The 14,153-nt window shown below is 39.4% G+C and overlaps 1 protein-coding gene across 1 annotated transcript in view; it reads right to left on the minus strand.

The window, feature by feature from the left end:
- Positions 1 to 2,882: 2,882 nt before the first annotated feature.
- LOC101120875 (guanylate-binding protein 6) overlaps positions 2,883 to 14,153 on the minus strand; it is a 37,479-nt gene continuing 26,208 nt past the window's right edge. Inside the window, exons 6-11 of the mRNA XM_004002177.5 lie at positions 11,225 to 11,470; positions 9,639 to 9,919; positions 8,737 to 8,949; positions 7,722 to 7,824; positions 7,189 to 7,382; positions 2,883 to 6,276 (exon numbers count right to left, since the gene is read on the minus strand). Coding sequence (XP_004002226.2) covers positions 6,052 to 6,276; positions 7,189 to 7,382; positions 7,722 to 7,824; positions 8,737 to 8,949; positions 9,639 to 9,919; positions 11,225 to 11,470 — 1,262 coding nt within the window. The 3' untranslated portion in view covers positions 2,883 to 6,051. The remainder of the gene's footprint in view (positions 6,277 to 7,188; positions 7,383 to 7,721; positions 7,825 to 8,736; positions 8,950 to 9,638; positions 9,920 to 11,224; positions 11,471 to 14,153) is intronic.

Genomic DNA, 14,153 nt, shown 5'->3' on the forward strand with positions numbered 1-14,153 from the left:
GGAGGTGACTCAAAAATCTAAAAGTAGAACTATCACATGACTCAGCAATTCCACTCCCGGGAATATATTTTTTTAAAAAGAGTGAGAGAAGAAACACTAATTTGAAAAGATGCATGCATCCCAATGTTCAATGGCCAAAGTATGGAAGCAACCTGGGTGTCCATTAACAGACGAATGGATAAGGAAGCTATGGCGTATATCCACCATGGACTACTACTCAGTTATAAAAAGGAATGAAAATGTTCTATTTGCAGCAATATGGATGGAACTGGATGGCATTATGCTAAATAAAATAAGCCAGAGAAATATACTACATGATATCAGTGACATGTGAAATCTAAAAAATACAACAAGCTAGTGAATATAACAAGAGAGAAGCAGACACAGACATAGAGAACAAACTAGTGGTTGCTGTGGGAGGAGGGAGGGACAATAGAAGGGTGGGGGCAGGGAAGGTACAAAATATTGGATGTAAAATAAGCTACAACCCAGAAAATATAACCATTAATTTGTAATAACTGTAAATTAATTGTAACCTTGAAAGTTGTATAAATTTTTTAAATAAAAATAAAATATATTTTTGCCATGGAATAATATTTAGCCTAAAAAAGGAAGGAAATTCTCTCACATTACAACATACATAAACCTGAAAACATTATGCTAAGTGAAATGAACCTATCACATAAAATACTGTATGACACCATTTATATGAGATATACAGAGTAAAGTTTATAGAAACAGAAAGTTGACTATTGATTACCAGGAAATTGGTGAGAAGGAAATGGAGACTTGTTTATTAGATACAAAGTTTCAGTTTAGAAAAATGAAAAAGGCTAAGAGATAGACAGCAGTGATGCTTGCAACAACTATGTGCATACGCAAACATTATGTTGTACATATTTCACAACAATGAAAAAAATTAATTTTAAGTGGAAGGAAAATAGAACTTGATAGTTTCTGCATTTTATGTGTTAGTGGACAGTCAGCAGGGACAGAGACACACTGGGGCCTCTCCTAGTGCAAATATATCAGAGAGGAATTCATTAATTTGCATTTGATCAGAGACTGAAATCAGTTCCTGCATCAGTCAACTTGGCCAAAAGTGAGCACCATATTCAGTGCAACATGAGACTACTGGGCATAAAATCAGTGGTCAGGGGGATAGGATCACATTGATGAAGTAAAAGAATTCCATTCAAATAGCAATGCTGAGTAGGGAAGGCACCTTTCCAAGAAAAGAGATACTAGGAAAAACATTGTAGAGTTGATATACCAGTTGCGGTCAGTCATGAGACAGAAACCACTTCAGTTTGTTTAAACATAATAAATTTGTACAAGTGACACAGGAACAGAATCAAAGACAGGGGCTCAAGCAATAAACCTGGGGGCTAAGTAATTGCAGTAAGAAACAACATCCTAGGCTACAGAAACAAGAGACTGACACTAATGCCGAAACTGATAAAGATGCTGATACTGACGTCCAGAAGCCTGGCCTCAAGCAGAAAGTGACGCCTCACAGGCCTCTGTTGAGGGAGTTGGAGCCACAGAGATGCACCTCCTCCCAGACACTACCTGAGGAACACAGGATGCTGCTGCTGCTGCTGCTGCTGCTGCTGCTGCTGCTGCTGCTACTCCTGCTGCTGCTGCTAAGTCGCTTCAGTCGAGTCCGACTGTGCGACCCCATAGATGGCAGCCTACAGAGACCTCAAATTGTCCCTTCCTCCTCACTCACGGATTTCATCCAGTGCCTCGTATCTTGGCTGAACCTAGTAGGCAGGCTGGGGGAAGGTGGAATGTGTGTAGTGCTGAGCTGAAATTTCCACAGCAGTGGAGAGCAGCAGGAAAGGAACAGAACAGAACTTAGAGCATACAGTCCAAATTACCAGCAACGGTAATTTCTCCAGACACTGGTGTTAGAGAGATAAAGGCATCTTATTATTTTAAAAAGGGCTGGAAAAGACTCATGAGCTCATTTTAGCTATGTTAAATCACTCAGACCTGAGATGGAAAATCACTTTGAATATCTACCTAAGGTCAGAAACATTTGTCCTAGCCTCACTCTGGGACTCCAGAGTTAATGGTTCAGAGCTATAAAGCTCAAACCTTGCCCGGTGAGAGAGCTAGCACATTTTTCCTATCAAGACCTTTGCATCAATCCATTAACATAATCCTTCTACTTGAGATCTTGTCTGTATGTTCTTTCCATCGGATGGAAAAACACAACATTCTCAGCAAACACCTTTACTATTTTGACTATGGGTAATGGTCAGTAATAGATATTGATTATCCCTTGAAATGATAAAGAAATGTTACACTTATTTATTCAGCCATCCATTCATCTATTTACTCATTCTTTCGATCATCATGTATCCTGGGTTTTATTATGCTTTAATATTATCTTATTTGGTCCTTAGGATTCAGTAATGCACAATTACATTCCCAGACAAGAAAGACTAGATTGAAATCACACTTAAAGAAGGACTATTTGGTTTCTACTCTGAGTCTTAATCACTATCCAGGTTATATATATATATATATATATATATATATATATATATATATATATATACACACACAATATTTATTACTACCTAAATATTGCCATAATATTATGTAAGGTCCATACAGGATGTAATCTGCATGAAAACAATATCTTTACTTTTCTCTCTTCAGATAATCCAGAACAATGGCAGGTAGGGCATAAGAATTTAGCAAACAGTGTAAATAATTAGAACTAAATATTCCTTAATAAGTATTAGAACAGGTGTATGCATAAATTATTAACTACTTTTGAAAGATTTTTTCTTTTTTTAAATGATCAATACAAGTTGGTTTTGTTATTTTTTATTGAAAGGAAATGAAAACAGCATGTCACAGAGATATCTGTACTCTCATGTTTATTGCACTATTAATCACAACAGCCAAGATATAAAAACAACCTAAACACCAATCAATAGATGAATGAACAAAAAAGAAGTGATACATATACACAACAGAATGTTATTCAGCCATGAGGAAAGAGGATATTCTGTCATTTGTGACAAAACAGATGGATCTTAAGCACATTATACTAAGTGAGATGTCAGACTAAGAAAGACACGTACTGTAAGATGTCACTTATATGTCAGATCTAAAAATGTCAAGACTTCTTTATGTTCTTCAATTCTGGATGTCTCTGGTCTAAGGGAATAGAACATCTGCTTAATTCAAGTTCTCAAGGGGAAAAGGTATACAGGTTTTCTATAAAATAATTTGCTTTTCCACTAAACCCTATCATTTATTGGCCATATACTCTTTATTAAACGGTTTCGTCCTTAAAAGGCAAAGTCATTCTTCCTTCTGAACACTTGAAGACACAGTTATAATTGATAAAGTCATTTAAAATCTCCAGTGGAGATGTGTTAACAACCTGGCAGAGGCACAGAGATTGTGATACACAGAGGAGGAGACTGTGCCAGAAAAGTTTCTTTTATTCTGCTAGCATTTAAATCAACTTAGAGATCTTAATCTAGTCTGTGAAATCCAAATTATCTATTCCTTCAGGCCTTTGAGTGTTCATGGAACTCTGGCAATCGATAACCATCACGCATGTGTCAGCACTTTGTTTCCAGCAGAGTCTTACGCAGTATGCTCTGTGCCTAAACATACTCCATGAAGATGCGCAGAAAAGTAGGTCACGGTTTCTGTCCTTGGATGAACTTTACTTTCATTTGAAAACAAACAGTAGACAAAATTTGTTGCATTGCACCTGGGCTAGGACGGCATTTATTACCAGATCCCGTGTGCCTCTACTTTAACACGGTCACTGTAAATTCTTTTCAGGATATGGGTATCACTGCAAATTTAGATCCTGATTCCCAGAGTCCTCAGAACATTCAGGCATCCCCATTCCCCAGCACACAGGTACCAAGTAAATTTCCAGAGGTTCCCTAGAAGGGGAATGGGAAAATCATTATCATACAACCTTGTTCTAGAGTTGCAGGGTCATTTCTCTTGAGATCGTGCTCTCCTCTCCAGGTGATAAGTTCATTATCTGAAATTGGTTTAGATCAAGGCCACAGACTTTCTTTTCATCGAGGCTACCTCTCAGCCTCCTGAGAAACATCCTTGATTCCATTTGATTGCTTCCTCCACATCCATTTTGACTCTACATTCCTCCTGTTCTATTTGCCATATTCAGAATTTTCCCTGGCCAGGTCCTGCTGGCTTCCACTCCAACCATGTTATGGACTGAATGCTTGTGTTCTCCAAAATTCATTTGCAGAAACCCCAGCTCTCAATGTCCCAATGTACTTGGAAGTGGGGCTTTGGGGAGGAAATTAGGTAATGAGTGTGGGGTCTTTATGAGTCTGATTAATGCCCTTATAACAAAGAAATATGAGGTATTCCTTCTCTCATTCTTCCAAAACTTTGAGGACACAATAGGAAAGTTGCCATCTTTGAAGCGGCACGAGGACACTTAAAAGCAACCCAGCAGTGCTGACACAAGCTTTTGGACTTACAGCCTCTGTAAATGGGAGAAATAAGCATTTGTAGTCTAAGCCATCCAGTCTGTGTTAATTTGTTATAGAGCCTGAGCTAAGATGAACCATGATTCTCACCACTATCATTGAGGGTACTTGACTTTTGATGTTCAGATGCCAACACCTGACCTCCATGTGTCGGCGTCTATCAGCCCCAGTACTGTCAGGGCATCCAGTTCTTCATGGTACATCCCTCCTTTTACTCTTGCCTGCAGCAGAGAGCCACCAGTGAACTTTTAAGCAAGATGGGATTCCTCTCACCAGGGAATATTCCTAATGTTTAGTAATTTTCTTCCAGCATCTTACAAGTATACGTCATAGGAAGTAAAGGCAAAGAGTCAGACACAACTTGATGACTAAACCACCACCACTAATGGTTCCTCCAGCTGAGATATCAAGGGGTAATGGGAAAGTTTATACCTTATATTTGAAGCAAATGTAAGGGATTAAAAACCAAACCAAGATGAAAACGAAACTAGGATGCAAATTTTATGCCTTCTAGTGTTTTGCTCCAACTCATTGAACAGGCTAATATTTCTAGAAACAATGAACAATGTTATCATCTAACAGTCAATTTCAAAGTCCATTTATTATCATTTTTAGTATTATACTTTATGCTTTCTTTGTTATTTGAGAAATAACAATAAAGCTTTATAGAAATGAAAAGATAGACAATATAATGAAAAACACGTGTTTTTTTAACACCCTTAACACCAAGCTGTCCCTCCCCAGAAGAAATCAATGATATCAGTTTTTCAAGAGATGTTCCATGTGTCCATATAAATGAGTGCATATAACAACTGCAGTTTTTATGGTGAACAGATAGTACAAACTGTTTTCTACCTGTTTTTTTCATGCTACAATATATCTTTAAGCTTTTTCTATATTTATGTGGATAGACTTCCATTGTTGATTTATTTACTGGCTACATAGTATTCCAGTATATGTACATGCAAAATATGTATTATTAATACCAACTGTATAGACACTTAAGCAGTTTTCAGTCTTTTGCCATTAAAAGAGATGGCTCAATGGACCTCTTGTATGTATATGTGTACAAAGCAGTAGTAGTGTTAGTCGCTCAATCATGTCCAGCTCTTTGAGACCCCATGGACTATAGGCCACCAGGCTCCTCTGGCCATGGGATTTTCCAGGCAAGAATACTGGAGTGGGTTGCCATTCCCTTCTCCAGAGAATCTTCCTGACCCAGGGATTGAACCTGGGTTTCCTGCATTGAGAGCAAATTCTTTACTGTCTGAGCTAGAGGGAAGCCTTATATGTGTATATGTGTGTATGTATGTTGTGTGTGTGTGTGTGTGATTTTGCACACATATATTTCTTAAAAGTGGAGATGTTATATCAAAATGTCTATGCATTTATTCTGTCTAATGTGGGCCAGGCATTGATATTTTTAGTAACCATTTTTTATATTTAAAGCCTTGCTAAATGAAAGTAAAAAGCATTCACACCAAACATAGGCCAGAGTATATACATATATTATATATCTCTAATTTCTTTAAAAGGAGATCTACTTTTTAAATAGGGAGCTCACGCCTCTCACAATATGACCAAGAAGTTTGCCTGGAGCACATAATACTGAAGCAATCTCTTTGCCAAATCTGTCCAAGACTAGTGCAATCCAGGAAGCATTACCATCATTAGTATTATCAATCATATTTCTCAAATGATTTATCTCTGCACTCATATTCTCAGATTTCTGTCTAAATCCTTCTTTAAGCAGAGCTTCCTGGGCCTAAAAAAAAAAAAAAAAAGTGAGAAGAGGAGTAAAAATTTTTAAATTCCCATTTTTCTCAAGGATTACATTTTCTCAAATTTTAAAACTTCATCAAACTGTCTGTTTTATTCCTAACATTGTTCCCTCTTACTCAATCATGGAAGGAGAATTTTATAAACAGAATATCTACCAGTTTTGACCTGAACATTAAGAGAAATTGTAGTTTACAGTCTTACTACTACTCATACACCATTGGGTTTAGCCCATGAAGCTAAGCCTGATGTGAGGACAAATACATTGTCTAGGCAAAAGATGTCAGGTGTGATTGCACTAAGTCTCAGCCCCACTCAGGATGGTATAGTCATCCAAATCATAGACATCTGTTCTAAACACACCCAGATGGACAGTGAGAGAGTTTCCCTTTTGCCACACGATAGCTTGGGCATCCACCCCTGGAGACAATGCAGCATGCTTAGAAGCTGTCCCTGCCCTGTGTTTTTTAAGTCTGGGCATTGCTGATAGTTCTATGTCAGCATAGATAGGGCCTTTGGGTGGTAGCAGGGTAACTGGCAGTGACCCTCATAAAGCAAACCAGTTAAATACATGTGGTTGGAATATCCATTTAACCAAGCCTCATGAGATCATTTTAAAACTCCTCAAATTTTATAATAGGGTTTATAAATACAAACTGTGTTTATATTCTCTGATGGCTTACAGAGGCCCTAGGCCTCTTGAAGTCTCCAGAGTCTACATACAGAATAGCACTCAAAGACTTTGGAAGGATTCAAAGACTTTGGGGTTTTAATGAATCACAAGCAGTAAATGGCAATGGTGCTTCCCTCCATGGTCTTGCTGTAACCTTCACTCAACCCTTCCTGAGGTCCCAGGGTAATGACCATCGAGCACGATTAAGGCCACAGCCTGACTTACCTTCAGCTTATGCTCCAGCATCATAGTCTGCTCTCTCAGTAGGTTTTCTCTTTCCCTCGCCAGCTTCTCTGTCAGCTGGGCTATGTTTTCCTGGAGACTCCTCTCTTGCGCCTCCATCTCCTGCTGCTGTTCCTGCAGTTTCTGTCTTAGCAGCTCCTGTTCCTTCTCAGCTGTCTCATTCCTGGCCCGCTCCTCTGCCCCAGGAAGGTTTTAGAGAGGGAAGAAAATAAGGCAAGGATTGATCTCTACCCTCCTGACCTCAGAGATTAAAATAAAGTAGGAAAGGGAGGTGGGAAATCTCTGAATTTCTTGCCTTGTCCACATCACCAAAAGCATATTCCAGAATGTGATGGGAGTCTGGCTGATGTCTAACCCCGTTGTGATTGCATAATTCCTTTTACTGTTTTCAGATGTAGCAGAGTTGTTCCACAGACAGAGGGGAATCTCTTTGTACCAGGGTTTTAGTCTCACACCTGTCAGAGGGCACTGCCCAAGTCTACCCATTCCCCTGTGAGCCAAACCCTACCCCATACCTGCTACAGCCTTCTCCCCTTCAGTGAGGGCTTTATCTGCCTGCAAGATGGATTTCTCAACTGCCACCTGTGACTGCAGAAAGCTCTGGAGGACCTCATTTTCCTGAGGAACCAAGAAAGAACACAGAACTTAGATTTCCATTGGGGAGATTAGTGCAAAAACAGTCACATCCACATAATTTTTCATAATGTTTAAAATTCCACAGTAGTTCCCTACAAGTCTAAGCTCCTTAGAGTGACCTGTCTTCCTCCCATCTCCCTCCCAGTGCTACTTCCTTCTAGCCACTCTAGACTCCAGCCAGTCAGAATTATCTTCAGTTCTACAAACCCAAGATCTCTAGTACTTTTATATGTTTGTCTTCCCAGTGTGAAATATTGCCTCTAAACTGTGCTGCTGTTTTCCCCTGCTACTTGCTGGCTAAAACTTAAGGCAACTTTGTTTAATCTACTATGCCTCTCAGTTCAGATCTTTAAGATGATGACAATAAGCATAGATGAAACTTAATGTCATTTGAAGGATTAAAGGGTCTAAGGAAAGATCCAGGAATCCCATTCTTGGTCATATACTCCAGGAAAACCAAAATTTGGAAAGACACATGTATCCCAATGTTCATTGAAGCGCTATTTACAATAACCAGGCATGGAAGCAACCTAAATGTCCATCAACAGAGGAATAGATAAAAAAAGATATACATAAATGGAATATCACTCAGCCATAAAAAAGAACAAAGTAATGTCATTTGCAGCAATATGGATGGACCCAGAGACTATCAAATCGTGTGAAGTGAGTTAGAGACAGAAAGCAAATATCATATGATATCACTTATATATGGAGTCTAATAAAAAGGTACAAATGTAGTTATTAATGAATTTCATATAGTGAATCTTAAGACCTAAAGCTTTCATGATTTCCCCATGTTCTCTCATTACCCACACTTGGTGTTTTGCTCTCAGATTTTCAGAAGATCCTCTGGACTCTATTCTGTAGGCTCCCCATGCTCCCCTTGTTCCTCACCTTTACTCCTTTCCTGGGCACTTGGCAGTAGTCCTGTTGTAATCTATCCATTGCTTTCCTGTAGAGTTTGTGCCCTCCAGGAACAGAGAAAGCACCTGCTGATATGCTTTCCATTAGAGCCTTGGAAAGCGCATCAAGCTTAGCCTGGCAGTATTTGATAGATGCCTCTTCATTCTGCAGCATGAAACCCTCCTTCTTATTCTTTATGACTTCCTGCAAGGGAAATATAGAGAGATGTCACCAGAAAAATGAAAAGAGGAGATAAAATTTCAAAGAATGTAGTAGAAGGATTGGTCTAACTGCTGTCCTCATGAGAAAAATATATTTTTTTAATCAAATAAAAAAGCAATCACAAGACCTGATCTATCACAACTCTGAAAACTCTGATAGAGCACAGGAAATTTTTTCAGCTCCCCTTCAGGTTCTTCATCTGAAGTGTTGGAGTTGCATCTCTTCTCTGTGGTTCTCTGCAGCTGCAACGCTCAGTGATTCTATTCTCAATGATATAGCAAGGAGCAATCTGAGTTGAAAATGGCTTGGAATAAGAGTCTGATTAGAAAAATTTTAGTTCCTGATAAAAAGAGTGTGTTCAAAGAAAAAGAAATCAACTTAAGAATGACTTGTGTGTGTGCCCTGGACAGCACTGGCATCTGCAGAAGTATTTACTTCCAAAGGATATCTACACTGGTTTTACAGCAGAGATGAGAGACATTTCCAGATAAACTTCCCAAGATTTGGTAGAAAAAAAGAAGAAAATGAAGTCCTTTGAAACTCTGTCCCTCGTGTGACCACAGACTACGTCATCCTTGAGTGAGGGATGAACCATGGGGACCATAAGGGCACTGCTAGGCTTCTTATTCAAGGCGGGGGGGGGGGGGATGGTAAATACGAAGACAAATTACCACAAGACCCCTCTGGAATTCCTGATCTTTGTCCTTGAAGGAGCTGTCCATGAAGATGGCAATGGCTTCCCTCTCACAGGCTGCGTGCACCTCCAGCAGCTCCTGGAGCGTGTCTGTGGGGAGCCTCAGTCGCTGGGCCATCCGCTCACTGTAGTGCTCAGCTGCCTTCTGCACGGCTGCTGAGTTCTCCAGCTGGGCCAGAGTTGTCACTGCATTCTCCAAGCAAGGTACAGCTCCGGTGTTGATGGTATCCACATAGGTCACGACCAGAGTCCTCAGTCCTAAGTAAGTCAGGACATTTAAGGGATAAATATTAAGTTATCAATCAATAGGCACCAAGATTCTGAGACTACATTTTTAAAGACACACATGCTCACTCACACACACACACACACACACACACACTGTCCCCCCTTCTACTATCACTACCTTCATTTTCTTACTGACTCTTTATTTTTATAGTTTTCCAGTCCACAGGGCATAAAAAATTGAAAATCTACCTCTATGTAACAAACTAGGAGGCATCTGAAATACTAAAAGCAAAATAGATTGCATAGGTATTAAGATGAGACAGGGTATATCAGATTATGTTTACTCACAATTCTGAGGCTTTGAATGGATTTTTCAGTGATTTATGGACTAGTATTTATTTTTGGTCCACTCTGATCTTCCGAAAAATTAAAAGACACTTAAAATTAAAAGATGCTTGCTCCTTGGAAGAAAAGCTATAACCAACCTAGATAGCATATTTAAAAACAGAGACATTACTTTGCCAACAAAGCTATGTCAAAGCTATGGTTTTTCCAATAGTTGTATATGAATGTGAGAGTTGGACCATAAAGAAAACCGAGTGCCAAAGAATCGATAATTTTGAACTGGGTGCTGGAGAAGACTCTTGGGAGTCCCTTGGATCTCAAGGAGATCAAACCAGTCCATCCTAAAGGAAATCAGTCCTGAATATTCATTGGAAGGACTGATACTGAGGCTGAAGCTCCAATATTTTGGCCACCTGATGGAAAGAACTGACTCATTTGAAAAGACCCTGATGCTGGGAAAAATAGAAGGCAGGAAGAGAAGGGGACGACAGAGGATGAGTTGGTTGGATGGCATTACCAACATGAGTTTGGACATGAGTTTGAGCAAGCTCCAGGGGTTGGTGATGGACAGGGAAGCTTGACGTGCTGCAGTGCATGGAGTCACAGAGTGTCTGACATGACTGAGCAACTGAACTGAACTGAATCTTCCAAAATATCTTTTGTATTCTACTTGCAAAGAACACTTACTATATAGGACTTCAGAAAATGGAAGATTCTGTTTTTATACCCTGATAGTGAGTTTTTTCTCAGTAGAGAAATTTTTCAATAAGTGGAAGCCACAGATTTCAGTGACAAAACTTTGCCATTTAAGGAAGGGATTTGTAAATTCCCCAAAGTAAGATAATTATGAAGCATACACATTTCTTTATGGAGTATGAGTGTCTGTAAAACCCAAATTCCATATAGAATCAAACAAAAATACTGAAAAACACATTATATAAAATATTCAGCACACATCAACCCCCATGGAATCAGGAAAAAGAGACTCACGATTCCCAGTGACCATGATCCCCTCTTTGAGGGTCTTGATTTTTGCATTGGTGAAGATGTAAGAACAGAAATTGTTTGTTTGTTCCAGAAATTTAGGATCCAGTTGGTCTTCAGACACATTCTCAATATTGTATAGGAGTTCTTTTTCATTTGTTGGCCAATCAAACACAAAACACTTCCGTGTTGGAAAGAAATGCCTGATACACTCTCTGGGTAGATTGGATGTTCTGGCTTTGGGATTCTTGCCTGAAGGACAGAAAAACAGATTAGAGTGGGAAGACTTTTGAAACAAGGGAGCTCCTGGTATTCAGGACAGGGATTTGCATTTCTTTGCTGTCTTCTATGCTAATAGTTTATTTAACATAAACATTCAGCACTTCCTTGCATGTAAAACTTTCACCATTGATATAACTCTGGAGAGAATTTAGGGAGACATCTGATTCAATAAAAGAAACCTAAAAGTGATATCTGCAGACCTGCACAGTATAGAGCAGTTGTCTCTTAGATATTTACTGAACTAATGGGTAAAAGGATGAAAGTTCAAATGTAAATTTTAGCTCTACTTAGTCTCATGGTCTGGTGACTCAGATGGTAAACCGTCTGCCTACAATGTGGGAGGTGAAGAAGGCTGAGCGCCGAAGAATTGATGCTTTTGAACTGTGATGTTGGAGATGACTCTTGAGAGTCCCTTGGACTGCAAGGAGATCCAATCAATCCATTCTGAAGGAGATCAACCCTGGGATTTCTTTGGAAGGAATGATGCTAAAGCTGAAACTCCAGTACTTTGGCCACCTCATGCCAAGAGTTGACTCATTGGAAAAGACTCTGATGCTGGGAGGGATTGGGGGCAGGAGGAGAAGGGGAAAACAGAGGATGAGATGGTTGGATGGCATCAATGACTCGATGGACATAAGTCTGAGTGAACTCTGGGAGTTGGTGATGGACAGGGAGGCCTGGCGTGCTGTGATTCATGGGGTCGCAAAGAGTCAGACATGACTGAGCGACTGAACTGAACTGAACTGAACTGAGTCTCATGCAGGAATTGAGCCATGTGGCCAAGAAGAGCTATAAACAAGGGTTAAGGGACAATACTCGAAATATTGGGAATGACACCCTGCTTATTTAGAGAAAACGATTTGATGCTAAAAAATACTTGGTACAGAGTTAGCTAATTTTTAGCAAAAACCTCTGAAGGATTAATGTAACTAAAATGCAATTTTAAGATGTCACCACTAATCAATCAACTCTTTGACAAAAACTATTATATTTGATCTGACAGTTGTCCTTTTCTGACTAGACAGTTTCTCAATAGATATTTTGAGAAAGCATAAATAGAAAAATTGAAGCAAGAATGAGTAAATCAGAATTGATATCTCTCTCAAGGTTTCATCAGATATACCCACTGTAAATGTAACCCATTAAAATAATTCACTAATTTGTAATTAAAGCACAAATAAATATGTGAGAATCAGGAGAAAGCTGGGATGAAGAAGATAAAATGAGTGTTCTAAAAATTATCAGAAATATTGAAAAGGCATAGATTGAAAAGACACACACTTCATCAGGTTTATTTAGAACATTAAGAAGTCATTTTTTACATGATATTCCCAGGTGGTACTAGCAGTAAAGAACCTGCCTGCCAATGCAGGAGACGTGAGAGATGTGGGTTCGATCCCTGGGTTGGGAAGATGCCCTGGAAGAGGACATGGCAACCCAATCCAGAATTCTTCCCTGGAGAATCCCAAGGACAGAGAGGAGCCTGGAGGGCTATGGTCCATAGAATCGCAGAGTCGGACATGATGAAAAGACTTAGCCTAGCACATAACTATACAGGATTAGAAAGATCCCTCTTTGAGAATAAAATCTACCTATGTGAAATGCAGTTGTTGGTTTTTTTTTTTTTTATTAGATAGACTTTTCATTATAATTTCATGCCAACAAGTATCTGGTCAGTTGTTTTCCTCAACAAAGAAAAGCAGAAGCCAAAATAGGAAACACGGGAGTCTGGTCTTTTGAAGGCTTTAGCACCCATTGTAATCTGGATGCTAATTTACAAATGGCATAAAAAAACAAATTGATTTTGAATAATTTCACTTCACCTTACACTTTACTTTTCTTAAATGAACATCAACTCCAGTGGCTAGAGCTTTGCAACCCACTTTCCAGCCATGATTCCTACAGATATTGATCTAGTCTCAAGCACAAATGCAACCCTGTAGTGGGAATTCCTAATAATGTACTTTCACAGCCTTGAGAAATTCCATAGAAATACACCTGGAAAAACAGCATATATTAAGAAACTGTGTTAATGATTATCTTTCATGTTTTTCTTAAGAATAATCTCCTTGTTACAAACCCCAAGGCCAGACCCAGAAGGGAGTATGACTGGGATCATGAAAGCATGGACCTAGGAACACTGGGTCGGCATCAGGCATGAATGCTGCCTACCCACCTGATGACTGTTCCCAAGACAAGCCCAAAAGGGAACTTCTTGGGATAAAAACAAGGAGATCTGGACTATGTCAGTGTAGTGTCTTGGGAAATATAAGATCAAAAATAGTCTTGTAGTCTGCAATTAAAAATAAAAGCTGGACTGAGTGGACCCTCACCTCAGTCCATTAGAGGCTGCATGTACCCTGACCCATTGCACCAGATCTCATGTTCTGTCTTCATTCTTGTCGCTTGCTCCCTGACCATTAGGGCAACAATTGGCACCCAACGTAGGGCTGGAGCGAAAGACCATTAGGAGCGAAAGTGAAATTACAGCAACACAGAACCTGGGACAGTTGAGAGGCCTCTGAAAATTCCTGCTGGTAAGTCTTCAAGCATTTACAGGGTTAAAATGGTAAAACTCAGCAGTGGCCACACGACTGGAAAAGGTCAGTTTTCATTCCAATCCCAAAGAAAGGCAATGCCAAAGAATGCTCAA

The sequence above is a fragment of the Ovis aries genome, chromosome 1, assembly GCF_016772045.2.
Source record: "Ovis aries strain OAR_USU_Benz2616 breed Rambouillet chromosome 1, ARS-UI_Ramb_v3.0, whole genome shotgun sequence".
Classification (NCBI taxonomy): Eukaryota; Metazoa; Chordata; class Mammalia; order Artiodactyla; family Bovidae; genus Ovis; species Ovis aries.